This window comes from Protomyctophum parallelum (assembly GCF_964188405.1).
Source record: "Protomyctophum parallelum genome assembly, chromosome: 4".
Lineage (NCBI taxonomy): Eukaryota > Metazoa > Chordata > Actinopteri > Myctophiformes > Myctophidae > Protomyctophum > Protomyctophum parallelum.
This window is the reverse complement of record NC_139700.1, coordinates 26711318-26733877: the sequence shown is the minus strand read 5'-3', so window position 1 is coordinate 26733877 and position 22560 is coordinate 26711318. Positions and strand designations below refer to the sequence as shown.

The 22560-nt window shown below is 42.4% G+C and overlaps 1 protein-coding gene across 2 annotated transcripts in view; it reads left to right on the top strand.

Annotated features, from left to right (window-relative positions):
* Positions 1-22560, top strand: part of b4galnt4a (beta-1,4-N-acetyl-galactosaminyl transferase 4a) — a 324656-nt gene that overhangs the window by 185914 nt on the left and 116182 nt on the right. For both annotated transcript variants that reach the window (XM_083763365.1, XM_083763364.1), the window contains exons 4-6: positions 15247-15342; positions 15727-15817; positions 19816-19916. In XM_083763365.1, coding sequence (XP_083619491.1) covers positions 15247-15342; positions 15727-15817; positions 19816-19916 — 288 coding nt within the window. The remainder of the gene's footprint in view (positions 1-15246; positions 15343-15726; positions 15818-19815; positions 19917-22560) is intronic.

Genomic DNA, 22560 nt, shown 5'->3' with positions numbered 1-22560 from the left:
TTGTTGTTTTTATTTCATATATATATATATATATATATATATATATATTTACACTATTAACGTTGTTAGATTCTAGTTAGGTTCTTACGGTGGTAGTATACTAAACTTTGCGACTAATGTAACTAATTAGGATTATGCATTGGTGATGATCCTTCCTTTCTTTTGTTGGGGAGGGTGTAACGTATCCGGTACTGTATACAAAACCCTGTTTGACCTCAAAGGTCGGCCATGATTAGTATGGCAGTTATTCTTTAGGCTCCACCTCTCCGGGGATGTTCTTAAATACGGAGAATAACCCTGCATAACTGAGTAATCCTACAATAGAGACACTAGCTGCCCGTGAAGAAAGAAAGACGACATGTACTCTACCTGCTACCAAGATGAGAATAGGAAAGTTTGGACCTTATCTGACGGGCGGAAAATTCGTCTGTCGTTTTTTCCCTTCAAGAATCAGCGATGTATTGAACTCTATACATTGGAAACAGGCGACAGTATCTTTGAAGACCGGCTGCCTTACATACGCATCTATGCATCTGAATTTGAGCGATTGGTCCCTCCTATTCTTGAGTTCTGTAAGTACCTGCAATTGGATACAAAGATAAACCCTGGCTATATCAAGCCATGTCGATTTGTACGGGCGAGCTCTGAAATACCCTCACGTGGTGACACTGAGGGCTTCATCGTTGACTGTTCTAGGTCAAATTTATGGTTGCTACTAAGATACAAATCTCAATGCGGTACCCCAGTTGAAAGACCTAAGAGTATCATGGAGAAAGAGAAATGCTTTCCAATCCAACTAGCCGTTGGTGTGGATGATTTAGGGATTCTAAAGCATGTGATGTGTGAAGCCTTGGATTTCTTCACAACTATAGAGAATCAATCTTTGGACCTACTGGAAGGCTACCTTAGAGGCGCCAAACGTGTGGATTCACGATCATTGGACTACTTCAATGAAAAGAAACTGAGGCTTGTGGATTACCAGACAAGCCATTCCAGACCTACGGGGTTCTCGTTCGGTAATCCCAGACATAGTAGCTTCTCGCTCGGTGATCCCCCAAAGCCAGCTGGCGCTACATTATTCTCAATGGATAACCGTCCTGTAAATCATAATTCGTACAGCGCCCTAGAAAACGATGCACCCACGCCCCACTCTGATCTAGAAACCGATGGGCCAACAAATGCAGCTACCAGCCCACCCCCTCCTACATTATAGGTAAAATGCTAACTCATTATTGCCGGTATATTGCGCCATTCACGCACCATGGAGGATTCTACTTCTTCATTGGGAGAATCAAACTCGAATGAAGGGACCTCTCATGGTGGATGGACCCGCAATGGACCATGTATACACCCCCCGTGGTGGCATAACATCAGTACTGCAGATACGGACAGCGATGAATATGATGATGCCCGGGCATTTTGCGACTATGATCCGAAGAACGATGAACATTTTGAGAGGGCATTTTGGGGCTATGGTGCGGGGGACACAGAGTATTTTGAGAGGGTAGACCTATCATCCCCAAATTCAACTGCTCCCCATGACCCTCCAGCCTCCGACACACCATTGCTTTCGCCGCCATACCCCCTGAATTGGCCACTGACTTTGGATGAGTTTGCTGGGACAAACCCCACAAATCTTACAGATATTCTGAAAATACATGTTGGTCAACTACTCGCAAACGCTATAACCGAACAGATGAAGGATGATTGCAACGGCTGCCGCATAGACCATTCTAGTCAAACCGAGCACACATGTTTGAATATTACGCCCCGATATTACTTCTACAATCATTTTAAAGATTTAATGAACAAGTTGTGGACTGATGATTTTATACCGGGGGTTATTAAGATATTGAGAACTAGCGGTATTGAGGTAGGACCACTGCCAATGTCAAGAATCCATAGGCTATGTACATCTTATTTGCATTACTGGAAGGATTTACCCTGATATGATCCAAAAAATAATAATCAAGGACATAACTATTGCCACTATGATTGACCTGATTGCATCGTTGTATATATATCTATATATATATATATATATATATATATACATACATTATAAATAGTTGATGACTGAGTATATTTGATGTCCTGGTGAATTCATTGTCTTGTACATTTTGCTCCATGTTGTGCTACAGTGTATGTTCATCTGCATAATTGTCTATTTTCTGATCAAAATAAAACCTGATAAACATAAGATACAGACTTTTGGTATGATATTTGGTGCTGACCATGATCTAAAGACCTCGTATAGTATAGACTTACACAATTTTCTAAACTATACGATCTGAACTCTTGGAAAAACATCGGTACATCAGTATTACATGCTTTAGTATACACCATGTAGATAACCTGTTACATTTACACACTGCACCATCAGACATGGTGATGTTAAGGTGCTTGTATTAAAAACATGCATGACCCATTCTAACTATCCAGTATTTGAAACATTCAACCATATTTTATTATTATGCATGTAGTTTAGACTCTTCCTATGTGTCGTGAAAAAATGTCTATGCCAAATCACAGAGTTTAGATAATTTAACTAGTATACATAATATTTAGTAGTATGATGGCTGTTATTGCCTCGTAGTTATTGTCAACACAAAACATTGTGTTTTGTGTACAGACCCCGTCTACAGATTCGGGTTGAATTCCCTGGAAATCCATGGATGCCTATACCACCATGTAGTATAGACTATAGTCTATCTAACTTTAAATGTCAATAATACGTAATAGTAGCTATTGTAAAATGCCGTCAATCTACTCTAGTCATCGATCCCTATAATTGTAGGTGAACAACATACTGTGTTCATCTAAAAATACATAGTCCACTCAACTCATTTCAAATTTAGTTACGCCAATATGATATACATGATTACTTTAAATGTACCCTACTAGCATGAACTAACCGTACATTACTCAGTATTAACCCCCAACCTCACAGCTCAAACGGCCACAGACATGCCCGCGGCATGCCTGAACCATGCACCATGCAAACGCCACAAAATACACCCCCATGTACCAAAAATAATCCAAGTCATACATTAAAATAAACCATTAAGCCAACCTGAACCATGCAAATGCCACAAAACATACATTCACTTACCAAAATAATACAACTCATACCTTAAACAAATCGTTAAGACATCATGAACCATATAAAAATTCCCCAACCACATACCCACATACCAAAAATACATCACCACGTACCAAAAATAACCCATGTCATGCATTAAAACAAAACATTAAGACACCCTGACCCATGCAAATGTCACAAAATACACCACCATCTACCAAAAAAAAATAACCCAAGTCATACATTAAACCAAAACATTAAGACATCATGAACCGTGCAAATGTCACAAAACACCACACCACATACCAAAAATAACCCAAGTTATACATTAAAACAAAACCTTAAAACAAACTGAACCGTGCAAATGTCCCAAAATACACCATCACGTACCAAAATAACCCCAGTCATACATTAAACAAAACCTTAAGACAAGCTGAACCATGCAAATGTCACAAAACACCACACCACATACCAAAAATAACCCAAGTTATACATTAAAACAAAACCTTAAGACAAACTGAACCGTGCAAATGTCCCAAAATACACCATCACGTACCAAAATAACCCCAGTCATACATTAAACAAAACCTTAAGACAACCTGAACCATGCAAATGTCACAAAACACCACATCACATACCAAAAATAACCCAAGTCACACATTAAACCAAAACATTAAGACATCATGAACCGTGCAACTGTCACAAAACATCACACCACATACCATAAATAACCCAAGTCATACATTAAACCAAAACATTAAGACATCATGAACCGTGCAAATGTCACAAAACACCACATCACGTACCAAAAATAACCCATGTCATGCATTAAAACAAAACATTAAGACACCCTGAACCATGCAAATGTCACAAAATGCACCACCACCTACCAAAAATAACCCAAGTCATACATTAAACCAAAACATTAAGACATCATGAACCGTGCAAATGTCACAAAACACCACACCACATACCAAAAATAACCCAAGTCATACATTAAACCAAGACAATAAGACATCATGAACCGTGCAAATGTCACAAAATACACCACCACTTACCAAAAATACCCCAAGTCATACATTAAAACAAAACCTTAAGACACCGTGAACCATGCAAATGTCACAAAACATCACACCACATACCAAAAATAACCCAAGTCATACATTAAACCAAAACATTAAGACATCATGAACCATGCAAATGTCACAAAACACCACACCACATACCAAAAATAACCCATGTCATACATTAAAACAAAACCTTAAGACACCATGAACCATGCAAATGTCACAAAACACCACATCACATACCAAAAATAACCCATGTCATGCATTAAAACAAAACAATAAGACATCATGAACCATGCAACTGTCACAATATACGCCACCACGTACCAAAATAATCCAAGTCATACATTAAAACAAAACCTTAAGACAACCTGAACCATGCAAAACTTTACCAAACACTAAAAAACAAACGGTTACAACACCATCAACAACACTTAACACAAATATTTTCACCCCACAGATGCAGTAGATTGAAAAGTTGCTTCCTACCTTTGAGTTAGTGTTGCTGAAAAACACCCAGATCCAAATGTATATTCCATATTTCCATATGTAGTAACTAAGTGTGGACTGTCAACACGGAGGCACACATTGACAATTGTGATCATGCGCAGATTGCATCACCTCTGCTCCACCATACTGGGGACAAAACGGCCATTAGGGGGAGCCATAGTACAGTGAAATACAATGGGGACTGGGGAATAGCTATTGATTCACTGACTGAATACATTATTGGCAGAAGTGTAATCAGTACAGGATACAGTCAACCACATATCCAAAGGGATCACTGATAAAAGTCCTTGCTGTCTTGTTTCCATTCGGTCCAGGGTAATCAATTCATAATCATGGCATATATTATGATATATATATATATATATATATGTGTAGGCCTGCATGTTGGGGAACAAAGAAGGGCTTATAAGGATGTGAAGGTAGTCACTAGACAAAGGTCAGGGGGGCAATCTTTTTATTTTATTTTTATAAATATAAATACCTTGGAATACCGAGGTATAGATTATCAATATTGGCATCGTACCGTACTGTAAAATCTCATACCATGGCATGCCTAGTTTGTACCGTCTACCAGAGGGAAGTAGCTGGAAGTCGGTGCAGGGTGGATGAGACGGGGTCGTTTGCTATCTTGATAGTTTTTTTTTTTTTTTACGAAGTATCTCATTGTAGATACAGCCTAATTGCTGGTGTCTCTTCCCAATTATTTTTGAGGCTAGATTTACTATTCGCTGCAGCTTGCTTCTTCCTTTGACCTTTAGATTGCCAAACCACATTGCCATGTTAAAACACAAGACTCCCTCTATCAGGTTTTTATAGACTGTTTCCACGATATGCTTGCTCACTCTAAAGGAGTTGAGCTTGCGTAGTAGGTGGGGACGTTGGTTACAAGTTTTAAAAATCTGTTCAGTATTTTCACTGCAAATGAGTTTGCTGTCAATATATCTGCCTAAGTATTTAAAACTGTCTACTACCTCCACTATTTGTCCACCATTTGTAATGGCCTGCACAGGTTCCTCTTCATGAATGACAAGTTATTTTGTTTTTGTCACATTGATCCCTAACGAGTTTTTTTTTTCTTCCCCGCACCAGTTCTGAAGAGATAATAGATATGCTCTGCGTGCTTCCTCCCCACTGTCCCCCCTTCCTCAGTAAGGCAACTGAGACCACTGCATACTGTTGAAAGGAAACGTAAAATCAATAAAAAGCACCGTGGCCTAGTAAGATGGGGATAAGCAGGCTGATAGTTGCATCATCAGTTCCTCTCTGACTTTTATAACCAAACTGGAAATAATCTAAGCTGTTAAAAACCATCGCTATAATTTGTCTGCTTATAACTCATTCAATACATTTTCCCAAAAATAGGAGTAAGAGCAATACACACACACACACACACACACACCCACACACCCAGCAAAATCAATACGATCACCTCAAATCAATAGGACAGTTCGCCTACACAAATCAGTGCATGCGCAGTTCAGTTTGAACAGATGGGGATGTGAAACCAATTCGAAAGCAGAACTAGAATCATATTGATCCCCCAACTGCCAAAGATGAAAATGCATGTATACATAATCAATATGCTGACCCAAACTGGCACAGATGAAACTGCCGTCCTCATGCAATCTGATGAGATCAGCAGATACCGGAAACTTCAATCAGCAAAATCAATATAATCGGAAAAAAGGGTTAGGCCCCGCCCCCTCGTCCCTAGGGAGTGTCCTGAGAATACTGAAATCGGACATCGAGGTCCCTAGGGGACCAATAGTCAAAAACCCCCCCTAAATAAAAAGGGTGGGAGGGATATAGGGTGTCCTTAACCACTACTCACTCCCTTACGGAGCTATGTGTGTTGGTGGCTGGCTGGCTGGCTGGGTGGCTGGGTGTGTGGGTGGGTATGAGCATGAAAACAGCATAGCTGTTTTTCACCACCTGTGCGAAACCTAACACACACACATGCACATATTAACTGTATATGATGATTTCGGGTGTGCCAGTACAGTACAGTACAGTATACAGTACAGTACAGTACAGTACAGTACAGTACAGTACAGTACAGTACAGTACAGTACAGTACAGTACAGTACAGTACAGTACAGTACAGTAGAGGGACCCCCACACGGTAACTCTGTCATTTCTCAACCGTTTCGGACGTAGGGCGGCTCGCCGGATTCTGCCCACCCCCCCCCCTGAAATTTCCGGGTACTCCCTGGGGAACCCCCACACGGAGTTGCACCACTCACTTCACACGGGTGTGATTTTTCCCTCTACATCAATTCTCTTCGCGGGAAAATTGCAGACCTACAAGTGCGTTATAAGATTGGTATAGATCAGCTATTTTTGCAGAATGTGCACCTATTGTGACATGCCCAGAAAAGCCAAGAAATTATAGGGTTCCCATGTAAAGAAAAATGGAAACGAGAGAGGAATTACTTTACTTAAATCTGTTTATTTAGATGCACATTAATGAACATGACTTGAATCAGCTGAACATGATCTCATGTAAACTTTCCAGATTCAGCTAGAAGCTCATTTGCATACGCAGTCCCCAATTGATTCTTGATTGTTGTTGAAATGTGGTGGTAGCCACTGACAAAAGCTGCCAGACAAACACATCTCTTCCTTGTCTTTGGCAGGAGATCTCCGCAGGTTGCCTGGCTGGCTAGCAAAGAGCCCTAACCTCCTGTAAAACTTATTTGACCCTGACCAAGTTCGACAGCTCACCTCTCGTTAAACGCACATGTCGGCATCGAATTGCGTTTCAAGCTCTCCTGCAGAACCGCCCGTGTCATACAGTACACATCTCAGTACACATCTCTGCCTGGGATCCTTACCGAGGGGCCCCTGGGATCCTTACCGAGGGGCCCCTGGGATCCTTACCGAGGGGCCCCTGGGATCCTTACCGAGGGAGGCTGGGGTGGGATCGGTCTGCAGTATAGAGTAGAGCAGTGGATTTCAACCTCGAGGCCCATTATTTATTTGGCATTTGAGCCACAGACCACCATTTGATGAGGTTTAACCAATTTTGACCTGAGATCAGATTCTAAAAATGTCTTCTACATCCTGACAGTTTTCTGAAAAAGCTATGTTTCTATGTCAGTCGTTCTTCAATTTTTCAAAAATAGCAGACCTACAAGCTCGTAGCACGCCACTCTGTGGTGGAGAGGCGATTTCGCAAGCGTATTTTCACGGGCACGGTCCCGTGAAATTGTGGAGCGCATGCTCGTTTCGTGCACATGCCCACTGAGTAGACCTGGATTGTGGTGAGAAATAACAATCAAAATAACAATTCTTCTACATTCTCTAATTGTGTGTAGACTTTAATTATTTAATTAAGTAACGCAGATGTTTAACAATATTTGAACTTTTGAGAGCGTTGCTGGTCCATTTGGTTTCATTTTCCACTCTCAAGACTTAAAGATCTAACCATTTGGTTACCAACTCTTCATCATTTAGCTGGGGACCACCTGGAACCCCCCTGAAGGACCACTGGTGGTCCCCGAATGACTGCATGGTCGTAAACCACTGGAGTAGAGGAAGCCAGTCAGGGCTCGTACCTCCGTTTTGTCAGCGCTTTGATATGCTGTTACCTGAGCCCCCTCTCAGCGTCTTTCAGGCTGGCCATGGCACCACAACAGGCAGCGCCACACTGTCTCTGGACGGTGCAACAGAGAGAGAGAGAGAGAGAGAGAGAGAGAGAGAGAGAGAGTTTATTTTGTAAATGATACCTACTTGATCACACAACAGCGTGTCACACAAAAGCATCAAAAGTAGTAGATCCACATTGAGCTTGTAGATCTGTTACTTTTGAATTTGAATCCTGAAAAGTAACCGTTTTGGTTTTGGTTTCCACCTGACAGAGACGACAAGATGTTCTTGCCTCTGCACTCATATCAGTGATCGGCCCCTTTGGTTGCACGGGTATAGATGTCCGCTTTCTCATGGGTGAACTATCGGGGTTCAAACCCAGTTGGTCACATGAGGTCTGACGGAAAGATACACACCACCACAACGCGACCACATCCCCCTTTGGTGTGCACATGCACACAAACACCTGCACGAAAAGCAAGCACAAGCTTATACGCACGCACGCGCGCGCAACACTTGCGCCCATGCATACGAACACACTACATACAGTATGAGAACACCCTAACCTCATTATTATTGTCCTTATTATAAGACTAAAGGTAGCTCTCCCAACGCACCAACGTTAGCGGCGGGAAGTGTTGGAAAGCGTCTGTTGCTGAAAATATGCTGTTGAATGGGCTCTATGCACACAGTATAACTGTTCCCTACTTCCTGTTCCATTTAGTGTGCAGTGGTTTTCAAACTTTTTTTAATTTCAAGGACCCTCAAATGGAACCAAATGGACCCTTACAGGTCCATTTGGTTCCTGTTGTACACTCTCAGAGTTACACACCTGCATGGGGCCATTTGGAACAACACTCAAGGACATTCTGGACTCTGCTACACCACTGGTGGGAAGCGTCGAAAGACTTTCGGCAGTTGGATAGCAGCAGGCTATAATGGACATCAATCCATAGGCTATTTTAGCACCATAGTAGCCGTCTGTTGGTGTCAGAAACTTCCAGCCAACTGATCTCCCGACTTCATTTGACTGCCAGTCTGTAATATTGTTGTATTTATCAGTAGTGTGTTTAGTGGAGAGCTTCCAAAACTCTATTTTTATTTCTTGAATTCTATATACTATTGCGATATTTTGCGGTGACCTCACAAGGATGGTAATAAACGTACCCACACACACTGTATGAACCGCTGAGCGAGTACACAGAGATGCACACAACAGCCTCATGCTGAGTACCTGGAAGTGACAGGCAACAGCTGAGCTGTGGCGTTCTAAAGATCTAGAGATGGAGACATGGGGGAAGAGACAGTGATGCTGAAGGCATCCTCATGTGAGGATGAGGCCTATATAGGCCACTGCTTCTCAACCTCTGCTCCGGGGAACACACCAGGGGACGAGATGGAACCTTACACCTTACATCTCAGAGTTACAGGTCTGTGGGATGCAGCAAGTGTTACCCAACATGGTATAGCAATGTTGGGCCTCAGTCCTAAATGGGTTAATTGAACTACTCTATGTATGAGAGTGTACAAATGAAACCACGTTTGGTTTCATTGTGATATGGAACCCTAGTCCCGACGTCAAGCGATATTATGGAGAGCTACAAGGCATTATGGTCTCTGAGTAAGCAAAGCTAAATTAATTGTCCATATTCACAGTACACGCTGTGGCCATTTTGCTGTTATGTGGGACTTTATGAGGAGCAGGGGATGGAGCCGGGTCAGGAAAGGTGAGAGAACATTTCAGAGTGCTTTCACTGTGGGCTGTCAACCTAAAATAGACCCAATTATAATCTAGCACTGCAAGCCACCAGAAATGTCCTCTGTGTTGCAACCTGTACACGTCCGGCTACAGAGCTGTACGGAATATGTTCCTTTTATAACGAGGGACTTTTAAAAGCAGCTTATTTCTATTTGACAGGGGCGAGGGGCTTAGGCCATGGAAAGGTCTATTTTTTTTTTAAACCCCACAGGAAATCTATTAAAAGCTTTACATAAGACTTATTTACTCACTGCCCTCTAACCAGTAGTAGAAAGTAAGTGAAAATGTACTCAAGTACTGCTTGTAGAGCTTTTAGAGCTGGCCCATTTTCTAACAAGCTTGACAAAAGGTTGAGTACTTTTACTTTGATATTGACATTTTGAGCCCAATACTTTTGTACTACATTTTGAATACAGGACTTACGAACTTGTCTCTGTCGGGTGGAAACTCTGTCCAAAACTGTTTCTTTTCAGGATTCAAATTCAGAAAGCTAGCAAAGGCTGTAGGATGATGAAGGAGGGTGTTAATTAAAGAGAGAGATTTCTGCCCGACAGCAATGATTTTTATGTTGTGTTACTTGATACATAAATACATACAGTACATCTCATTACTTCTTCCACCACTGCCTCTAACCTCTGAAAGTCCTTCTTTTTTCCTTCTGTTTCTGGCCCTGCTTTTCCACCATCCATCTCTCTCCCTCGCTGGTCTTTTCCCTATGCTCATCCTTTTTTCTCATTTGTCAGTCTGTTTTCTCCACTATCACCTTTCTCTCTCGACCACTCTTTTCAGCTTTTTTTCCCCCATCCTTTCCGCGTTCGCCCGGTGAACTCACATGGGGCAAAACACAAAGTCAGCGTAAACCAACGCACGCCCCCCAAAACACGCACACCTACGCACAACGGAATAAATGCCAGGATAGCAATGTGATCGCCTGCCGCACAGGACCAATGGTGGATGAAGTAATCCGAGTAATCCGATTTTTCTTTTTACCTATGTAAGCAATGCTGCAAGTGTTCTAATGTACCTCCCTCCCAGTGGCGTCAGTTTAGCCAAAGCTAACGTATATGGCAAGGAGACTGCACTGCACGTGCCGTGCGTGCGCAAAGCTTTTCGGGTATAGCCCGGTTAATTGCGTCTTTTTATGCCCTATTTTATGTGCGGGGGTTTGTCGATTTTTGGGGGGGACATATTTTCCTCCATTTCCCTCTATTTTCATATTAAGTCGATTGTCTTTGAGACTGACCCTTGCCAAATTGCCATGAAGCAAACAGTTCTCAACAGTTCCAGAAATTAAGGCCCATCCCTACCTGGGCCCTCATCAAACCCTGTACACTCAAGACACTGCCCCCGCTGCCACCCTTAGATCTCCATACATGGAGCTGACCTGTTCTGACATTCCATATGTTGACCTCATCAAACCCTGTACAATCAAGACATGCTCCATATATGGCCAGTACAGAATTCATTCCATATGTTGATCTGGCCCCCCAGTCTGCATGCACGCCATGAGGGCGTCTTACTGGTTATTATTACTACTTATAGTTAATAATGATAATTATAAGCACTGACAGTGTGGTGTTATGCCAGTATTTACTTGACAAAGGTTTTCTATCACGTTCTCACTGTAACATTTTGAATGTTAATTTAACTCTTAATTTAGACCCATAACGGATGTCAGAAATGTTAAATAACAACATAGGGTATACACTGTCTGCTTCAAATCAAGTTAGGCAGCCTTAAAGCCTTAAGTTAGCCTCCATGCCTGGAGCTAAGGAGCCTCACTGCTAGGAGGAGCATGTGTTTACCTGTACGCTGGTGGTGGTGTTGTTATCCTTATCCGGGGGCTAGAGGCTCAATAAACCAAGTCTGCACTAAATAATTAAAAACGTCTGGGTTTCCGAGGCAAACTTGTCACTGACTCAATGTCACTGTCAATGTCTTCTTCTGCTGCTGCTGGGGTGCAGTCGCAGTCTTTTTTTTCCCCAAAAAAGGGATGTAGTGGTCCTTTTCATTTAAATACATACACATAATATAATAATACCTTGTGAAAACGATCATTTTGTTCAAATTTGAATTTGTAGCTATTTTACTGTAATTTAATAACAAAATAATATATCATATTATCAACACAGATAAAGAAAGAGACGCTCATGGATTTATACAGTACATTCTAAGTACATTCTATTTCCCCCTGGAGCCAAGGTATGGCAGCTGCCATATTGCCATACCCTGCTCCCTCCTTCCTGTTTACCTTAATCGCAGATTGACTATTTTTGAATATAGCTGAAGTATAGAATAACAACATACAGTACAACAACTAGAAAAAGTGCCCTTCTGGGCACAGGTCTCCACCAGGAGGATAGGAGTGTGTGTGTGATGATTGGCAAAATGTTTAGGAGTAATATAAAAATGTTTTTTTGTTTGTTTGTTTTTTGCAACAATTTTCTTCATTTTGTTGAGGAAATGCAGAGCCAGATCACTCATAGCATCTCTGAGGATAGAATTCTGAATGAGCAGGACATGTGCAGCATTTTGTACAAAACGGGCCACTCCTGAAAACTTTGGAAGGCAATCTTAGCCAATCAGTGTAGAATCTGAGAAAAACAGACTCGTCTTGATCACAGTACTACAGAGATCATGTGTACCGATTTGCGTTAGATTTCAGCCTCATGGTGGTGCTATAACTGGCAGATGTGGAGGGATGCAGGGAAAATGTTTTTCCATGGCCTCTAGGGAGTGCGCATACATAAGTTGTATACAGATCGATGCAGTTATAGGTAAAAACAGGAATTGCCCTGTTATAGCGCCACCATGAGGCTGATTTGGAAAACAATGAGTGGCATGTCGTCCTCGGCCTAGTGGAAATGTGCATAATGTGCATAGTGTATAATTTCACGGAAATTGCACACTGTGTTTGTGATTTGTGGCATTTTGTTTGAAACGGACCAATCATGTGAGCTTTGGAAGCCAATCTTAGCCAATCAGGATGGAAGATGGGAAATGATGCAGATCCGTGTTGATCACATGACTATGGAGATAGTGTATCGGGCCAACGGTGCCGGAGATTAGCTGGTAATGGACGGACGGAAGGATGGACACACGCACGCACGCACGCACGCACGTACACACACACACACACACACACACACACACACACACACACACAAATGCAAACATACTCTCTCCCCAAGCCTTCGGCCTGGTGGAGACAATAACAACTTTATATAAATACCCACACTGCCTGACTATTACGACTGTAATATGTTTGGACCCGAGATCTCTCATGGTTAATGCATGGGTCCATAATTGCTGCACCTCTGGCGCTGTGTTGGAATGCTTAGTTGACCATTACATTGCCTGGATAAAAGGATAAAAGGACCCCTTCAGGGTTCAGGACTGAACGCTCTGCTGATGCTGACAGAACATGACATCCATTATGCCCGCTTTATATACTTGGTTGCTCGGTACGTCGTGCGCCCACAATAGCCGATCCACAAGCTCACGGCACATGGCAGCGATTACGGGGTACGATTACAGGGTACTTGTGAATCAGCTATTTTGAGCGTGTGATACCACAGCGGCATCTACAGTACACTGTTAATGTGACTGCATCAGCACCCTTTAAAGAGACACTGAGCGCTGCCACTTGGCTTCTCTCTATTGAATGAAACAAGGTCAAAGTGAAGCCAGGTGTTGACTGCGCCGAACAAGCTCCAGTGCTGTTGTCATGTTTTTGGAGGGACAGGTTTCTACAAAAGTTTCTGTTTGCCGTTGTCGTTGTCCAGTAAGGTCATTTGCGAGATCATCAGTCTATCTGTCTGACATGCATCCAGTACCTTTTCACACAAAGGTTTCATAGAGATATTTCCATTTGTCTACAGCCTTTTAATGGATTTTCTTTTCTTAAACATATCTACATGAATAAATAAATCAAGAATCAAAGTGTTTTAGGCCTGGGCCGTGGCTCAGCGGTCCAGGCACCGCTTGGCCGGTAGTGCAAGTCTGGCAGTGTGCCGCGGGTTCGACTCCCGATCCCGACGGCCTGTACTGCATGTCACCCCCCATATCCTACTGTCTGTCCCTCTATAAAGAAATTAAGAATCAAAGTGTTTTAAACATAAATCAAGAAAAGGATAAAGCTTTCATCAGGCACTAAGCCTGGATAATAAAGAAACATAATCACCACCAGCCTTATGTTGTTGATTATAATGTCTGCCAGACATGAAACCACACTGATTCATCCTCAATGATGTCACTGAGTTTAGGAATTAATCATAATATTAACCAGTAAGACGCCCTTAGGGCGACTTTTCCATAAAGGGCGAGGTCGCGTGCAGGCATCAGCTTGGGTAATGACAGACGGCACGGTAGACTGCTGGGCGAGCACTGGCGCTTTGGCATGGGGGATCAGATCAACATATGGAATGAATTCTGTACTGGCCAGCCCATACATTATATGGAGCGTTTTCACTAGGCCATCTGTCTAGTCTAGCACTCAAACTGCATCAATTGACTCCGACAAAAAAAAAAAAAATAGTTGTTGTTTCCCACCAAATGGCATTGATCATTGAGTGAAAACATAGTGCACATTTGAATCCTCAGATCCACTGTTGTACGAACATGTGTGTGTGTGTGTGTGTGTGTGCGTGTGTGTGTGTGTGTGTGTGTGTGTGTGTGTGTGTGTGTGTGTGTGTGTGTGTGTGTGTGTGTGTGTGTGTGTGTATTTTCAGGTTTTAGGCTTGGGGCTATATCTTGTGCTCCTTATCCCTAAACGTATTTGCCATTTTTTTTTACATTTTGCATTTAGAAAAATCTTTTAAAATAGTTCAAATAGCCGATCTATAAGCTCAGAACGTGTCAATGTAGATCGGCTAGCGTTTGCATTTAACCTCAAATTCTGCTCTCCACCCTATTTTGGGCATCATTATAGGCGAGCATTTTGGATTTTTTTTTATTATATTTTTTACCCTTTTTATCCCCAATGTAGTTGTGCCAATTAATTCTTCCCCACACACGTACAGTACTGTACATCCTCCTCCTCCTCCTCCTCCTCCTGCCCAACTTTCCCTGCTGACATGGTGCCGCCCCGGGACCGTAGACGTATGTGCAGTGAGAAATATCGCCCTCCCGCCGGGCTTTCCTGTTCCAATTGTGTTCGCGCAGACACTCGACAAAGCCGCATGCACCTTTGTTTTCTGAAATGAAATGCATTCATATTTCTTGTGCTTGTGTGTTGGCAGTATAAAGGCCAGGCCAACCTACATGTGTTTGAGGACTGGTGTGGCTCCTCCGTAACCCAACTCAGAAAGAACCTGCACTTCCCGCTGTATCCTCATGTGAGTATTATACACCAGTGGTTCCCAAAATGGGGTCAGGGGTTCTTGAGAGAGTTCCAGGGGGTCCCCAGCTAAATGATAGTTTGGAACCAAATGGACCGTTATTGGTCTGGAACTCTCAGAGTTAAATTAACTTTGATGTTACAATATAAATTGGGGGTAACCAATTACTGTAACTGTACTGTGATTGGATCGAAAGCCGGACTGATTTAGATTTAAAACAGAGAAATTGGAAAGAAATACTTTTAACTGGGAGTTAACCTGGGGATCTGGTCTAACAGTGGTCGAAAATTAGTGAGATTTTTTGCCTAGCTAGTAAATGTACTAGCCACCAGTGGTTGTAACAGAGTGTGATGGTGACATCTGTGTTGTTTTGTGTTGCAGACCAGAACCACGCTAAAGAAGCTGGCGGTGGCTCCCAAGTGGAAGAATTATGGCCTGAGAATCTTTGGCTTCCTCCATCCTTACAAAGACGGTAAACTGACTTCTCATTAGCCACTGTCTTTCTGTCCCTGGGGGCCCTGGAGCAGGCATTTTCAAAGTCTGAGACAGTGGGACACCATTCAGACAGGAATTGAATTTTTTGTGCCACACATTAGGGACACTATAGGGGTTCATTATACGGTCCATAGTGTCCTTCCTTTTCCATGTAGTTAAATATGATGAAAACTTAGCAACAACCCACCAGGGCTTAAGTGCTTTAGCAAGTGTCCTTGCCGTGGGCTATTCCTCCTAATTCCTGCCCTCCAGGGCCATTAAAATATGCAGCACTTATGTCTTGTTTTGTCCACCAAGTCCTTTTCCCCAGATGAAAATGCAGGGCACTCTTCTAAAACACCCATCATTATGGGAGCACTTGAGAGCACTTTGGAGGCGGCACAGTTTTTCAGCTGACACTCGACTTCAGTGTAACTATATGGACGGAAAGTAACAACTTTAAAGTAGCAGGTGTAGATGTGAATTTTAATTGAGATTGGCCTATTTCCTGGCTAATTAATGTATAGATCATTTACAGCAGGGGTTCTTAAAGTTGGACCAGCTCAGTGGCCTTGTGGTTTGAGTGTTTGCCCTGAGACTGGGAGGTCAGGTGTTCAATCCCCGGCCGGGTCATACCAAAGACTCTAAAAATGGGACCCAGTACCTCCCTGCTTGGCACTAGCATCATGTCCAGGGGGTGTACTTGTATTTGCCCCATAGGGCAGGAGCATATAAGCAAGGCTTACTTACTTCTTAAAGTGGCCCCCCCAGCAAAAGTAGGCAATACAGCCTACGGCACAAAGTGACGCACTGCGAGCTTGTACATCTGCTATTTTTTTAAGTATTTGCGAAATATCTTGAGATGTTTGGAAAAGTTTGAATAATGGTGATAGTTTTTTTTTATCACACATCTCCATCTTCACTTCCCCCAAAATGTTTTCAGGTGGTGGTCCGTGGCCAAATACATTTTATATGTTTTCAGGTGGGGGTCCGTGGCCAAATACATTTTATATGTTTTCAGGTGGGGGTCCGTGGCCAAATACATTTTATATGTTTTCAGGTGGTGGTCCGTGGCCAAATACATATTAATGTTTTCAGGTGGGCGTCCGTGGCCAAATACATATTAATGTTTTCAGGTGGGGGTCCGTGGCCAAATACATAAATGTTTTCAGGTTGGGGTCCGTGGCCAAATACATATTAATGTTTTCAGGTGGGGGTCCGTGGCCAAATACATAAATGTTTTCAGGTGGGGTCCGTGGCCAAATACATAAATGTTTTCAGGTGGGGGTCCGTGGCCAAATACATATAAATGTTTTCAGGTGGGGGTCCGTGGCCAAATACATAAATGTTTTCAGGTGGGGGTCCGTGGCCAAATACATATAAATGTTTTCAGGTGGGGGTCCGTGGCCAAATACATAAATGTTTTCAGGTGGGGGTCCGTGGCCAAATACATATTAATGTTTTCAGGTGGGGGTCCGTGGCCAAATACATAAATGTTTTCAGGTGGGGGTCCGTGGCCAAATACATAAATGTTTTCAGGTGGTGGTCCGTGGCCAAATACATATTAATGTTTTCAGGTGGGGGTTCATGGCCAAATACATATTAATGTTTTCAGGTGGGGGTCCGTGGCCAAATACATAAATGTTTTCAGGTGGGGGTCCGTGGCCAAATACATATAAATGTTTTCAGGTGGGGTCCGTGGCCAAATACATATAAATGTTTTCAGGTGGGGGTCCGTGGCCAAATACATATTAATGTTTTCAGGTGGGGTCCGTGGCCAAATACATATTAATGTTTTCAGGTGGGGTCCGTGGCCAAATACATATTAATGTTTTCAGGTGGGGGTCCGTGGCCAAATACATATTAATGTTTTCAGGTGGGGTCCGTGGCCAAATACATATTAATGTTTTCAGGTGGTGGTCCGTGGCCAAATACATATTAATGTTTTCAGGTGGGGGTTCATGGCCAAATACATATTAATGTTTTCAGGTGGGGGTCCGTGGCCAAATACATAAATGTTTTCAGGTGGGGTCCGTGGCCAAATACATAAATGTTTTCAGGTGGGGGTCCGTGGCCAAATACATAAATGTTTTCAGGTGGGGGTCCGTGGCCAAATACATAAATGTTTTCAGGTGGGGGTCCGTGGCCAAATACATAAATGTTTTCAGGTGGGGGTCCGTGGCCAAATACATAAATGTTTTCAGGTGGGGTCCGTGGCCAAATACATATAAATGTTTTCAGGTGGGCGTCCGTGGCCAAATACATAAATGTTTTCAGGTGGGGGTCCGTGGCCAAATACATATACATTTGACAAAATGCCTGCAGCGACGGCCACAGAGTGTCAGTAATTTATTGCTCTTCCCTATCTGTTAAAAATAATATATAAAAAAAAAACACAATGGCATCGGCACTGTGCATAACCAAACACAATTGACTTACTTACAGTACTTACTTACTTACTTAAAAATGTACAGGTCCATTTTGTTTATTTTGTGCACTCTCAGAGTTACAGACCCGTAAGGGTCTATTTGGACCCTGTGGTAGTCCCCGGACGCCACACTGACAACCAGTGGTACAGTATATAGCAGCCAAGCGGTGCCAGTTTACCACCCAGACAATGGTTTAAATGCCACAGCGCTGCCCCCTAGGCCCCTACCATAGTTTCTATGGTAACTGAATTGCCTTTAGTGCCTGACTTCCCCCCCTTTGTGCAGACAATGAAGTTATTAACAACATTCTAATTGACTGTGGCCTCTTGTTTAACTTTAGGTGAGCTGTGTGACCCAATGTTTTTCTCTGTCGGGCATGAACGTTCACACACCCCTAAGGACAAGAGCAACTCAATTATACCTGCCACTCGTTTGGCTTTGAGAGCCATTTTGCGTTGCCTGATTACCGGCGGAGCAGATTAAAGGACCATATTGGGGTCAACGCATGTCATTGTCTATTCACTGGCTTTGGTCATACGCTGTATCGTACATTAACATAGGCCATTTGCTGTTAATTGCTTTGCTTTAATCTTAATGTTTGTTTACATTTTCTTATTGCACAGTCAAAGTCATGGTGAAAGTCATTATGGCCTAACGAATTTACCTGAATAATTGAGCCAGTGTTAGCTGAAGGCTCACAGCGCTGTTAATAAGTCACGGGTGTTTGAACTTCGTTTGTAAATCAGGCTTTCTCTCGAGGATTGTATTTGGCTAGACTTTTCTAATCAATCATTGCTTTAAAAGTGCATTAAAAAGCAATCATAATTTTATTTTACTTCAAATGTTATTCACTGTTTTGGATTATCTACTCTACGGTATCTCAAGCTTGCATTTAAAAGTCTCTGCAAGTTTTATTTCCTTCTGTGCTGAAATTAATGGACGGCTTTCTCAAATGTCAGCCAAACTAATATGTTTTAGAAAATGCCTGGCAAAATGTCAAGTATACTGTCTGTGAGTCATACAGTAGTTAGTGGATTAAACCTGCAAGACTGCCATTACAGTCATTTAACCAATTAAACCCCAGAATCCGTATTGTGGGGAAAGCTTTCACAGAACATAGCAAATCGGCAAGCTCACAACGCGAGAAAACAGAATAAACACTAGTATAGAGCCCTGAGGGACTCCAGTCAACAAAGGAACATCATGAATCTTATTGTTAAAATGACCATGTGGGCTTCAGAAGCGTAACATCCGGATTTGATTGGCCAAATTGGGGTTGATCGGCCAAGCTTTGCGTGATGTACGGTAAGTGCTCTGATCAGCGCTACTATATTTTCTGGCTACGAAGCAAAGGGCAGTAGTTCCCAGTACATCATGGGAGAGAGAGTGCACTGCTGAACACGTTCCACACTCATAATGGCAGGTAATTTTTGGACACATGTACTTCATTGCTTTTGAAAAAAAAGAAGAAAGAAAGGCCTCAGCCTGGATTTAATATGCACACAAACAGGTATGCTGTCCTGTCTGACACTACATGGGGTTCATGTGCTTCTACTTTCTCCCACAGGTGATTTCCAGTTCTCAGTATCATCTGATGATAACTCTGAGTTCTGGCTGAGCCCCGACGAGAGCCCCCTCAGCGCCCGGCTACTGGTCTATGTGGGGCAGGTAAGCAATAAGTCTTTATATTATACAAGTTGTTTGTTGAAAAAGGCTACGGGTTTTTGTTTATACTCTAAAGCTCCTTTCAATAAAAGAGTTACAAAATGCTGTACAACCATAAAACATCTCAGTACATTAAATAAAACGGGAAAACAAGCTGAAAGTCACAAAGAAAAGTCTAAGTGCAAATAAAAATACAAACACCTGGGAACTTTGACGGGTTTTTTTAATAGAAAAAGAAGCTTGTCATACAAAATGAGTGGGCCCAGTGTGTGTCTGGTCAAATCAATGGAAAAAGGATATATGTCCCTCTGGGCAAATTTGTGTTGTCGAGTGCAGTGGTCCAAACGGAACCATCTGCATTCCTAACAGAATGTGAGATGTCACCGCGCTCCATGGGACCTGAGATTAATTAGCCACTGGTGAATATTGATGTGGCATTTAGAATGGCTCGCTGCTAGAGAAATATCATCCACGTAATGGCAGGGGAGTGCCTGCCACGGCCAGAGATCACTCCCTCTGCCATTTAGTTTCTGCGGGTCGAAACCTCATATGTCCAAAACTGTTACCTTTCAGGATCCAAATTCAAAAACGGCAAAGGTAGCAGATCGACATCTCGAAATGTCGTTCGAGCTTACATCTTTTGAGCTTTCAGATTGGCTGCTTTTGATGCTTTTGTGTGACGCTGTACGTATGTATGTATGATCAAACAAGTTCATTAAAAAAAACACAAAACATTATAACTCTGAGATAAGTGGTTTCTGCCCGACTACGGCCATTTGCTGACAGGCTGCTCCTTCACCAGTTCTTTTTTAATGTTGCTCTCTAACCAAAAGTAAATTCAACATGAACGTAATGCAAAAGAAAAAAAAGAAGAAGAACCCAATTCATCAAATTATGTAGTTTTGGTCCCACTACTTTACTAGTTTAAAGTTATCCTTTTTTGCTAGGCTTTCACAAGTGGGCAGAAGAGAATGTTGCATAATATTATGCATACTGCTGCCTTTGCACATCCTACTTGTGTTATTTTATGCCTGTGCAGGCGAATCGATGCTTTACTAATCTGGTGGAGGGAAAAAGCTTAATGCCAAGACGCTGTTAAGAGTTTCAGCTGTAAAGGCTAGAAATATCCCTGCTCCTCTCTTCTCCACTTTTCTTTAATTCTTCACAATGTTGTCAGCCTTCACCAGGCTTGGCGTAACCATTTGAATTGGCTTGGCCAAGGGAGATATTAGGCTCCTGGTTTGAGTGGGCCGCGTACTCGCTAAAACGTTCAAACTTTCACCGCTTTCATCGTTCTCAGCGGTGAAAGTCAAGGACTGTGCAGACTTAATGCAGACTTAAGCTTTAGCACAGGGCATCCACCATCGGGGGTACCAAACGGCGGGGGAAAAGTAAAAGAAGACTCAACTACCCGAAAGGGGTCATAGCACCGGTCACCATGCATGAAGGGTTAATCCGCCCCATGTCAAGGACAAAGTCAGGTCAAGTACAACTGGACTCAAACTGCATAATTTCCAAAACTGTTACTTTTCAGGATTTAAATTAAAAATCACACACGTGTGAACTGAGTGGTGCAATCCCCCCCCCCCCCCCCCCTCTCTCTCTCTCTCTCTCTCTCTCTCTCTCTCTCACTCTCTCTCATTAGAGTCACTACCCCTCTCACTGTTTCTGGCGCCCCCTACTGCTATTATTAAGTCACATACTCATGCTCACACAGACAGACAGACACACACACACACAAACAAACAAACAAACACACAGACACACACACAAACAAACAGGTACGAAGACATTGCAAGCTGGTTGTAGGAGTGGTTTGCACCACTCAAAAAAAAATAGTAAAAGTAGCAGATCTACAAGCTCAAAACACGTCACATTTCGAGCAGATCTGCTACTTTTGATGCTTTTCTGTGAGTAGTATGATCAAGTAGGGCGTTAGTTCGTTTCTAATTGAGTACACTCATTCTTTGTGCCCAATTATTGCTCCATCGTATGACAGCGATGCAGGCCAAAAATAGACAATATATACACGTCGTATCTGCAACACGTTGGGAGCTTGTACATGTTTGTAGGTGGTTATGGTGTGCAGCAAAATCCTACCACAAAGTATAAATAAGACTTTGCTGTGCTACATACACACGCACGCACGCATGCACGCACGCACGTACGCACGTGCCCACACCTTCCTTGCTGTGGTGGGGTGAGACATTTTTATATATATTTATTTAATTTGAAGATAATTTTAGATAGCTTTGCTTTTCTACATGTCAAAAAAATTAAATAAAAGCACAATGTTCCTATTTTCCATCTGTCGGCGTAGTCACTGAAGACCTCGGTACAGAACGGAAATTCATGCTCTACAAATGTTTTTGGGGAAATGAAAAGCATCAGGGAAAGAATATAAATAAATAAAAATAAAACACTATGAGACACTATGAGTCACCAGAAAAAAAGCACAGGTGTTTGATGAATCTATCATAGTTAAAATGGAGTTTGAAGTTACAATGGGTTTGTATAGAAAGGGGTCGTGGCAATTTAAATGTATATCAAATATCTAAATACTGAATCAAGCCACTGAATAAGTTAACTGGTGGCGATAATAAGTTAACTGCTACTCTTGCTGTGCCAGCGAGAGTAGGGCAGATTA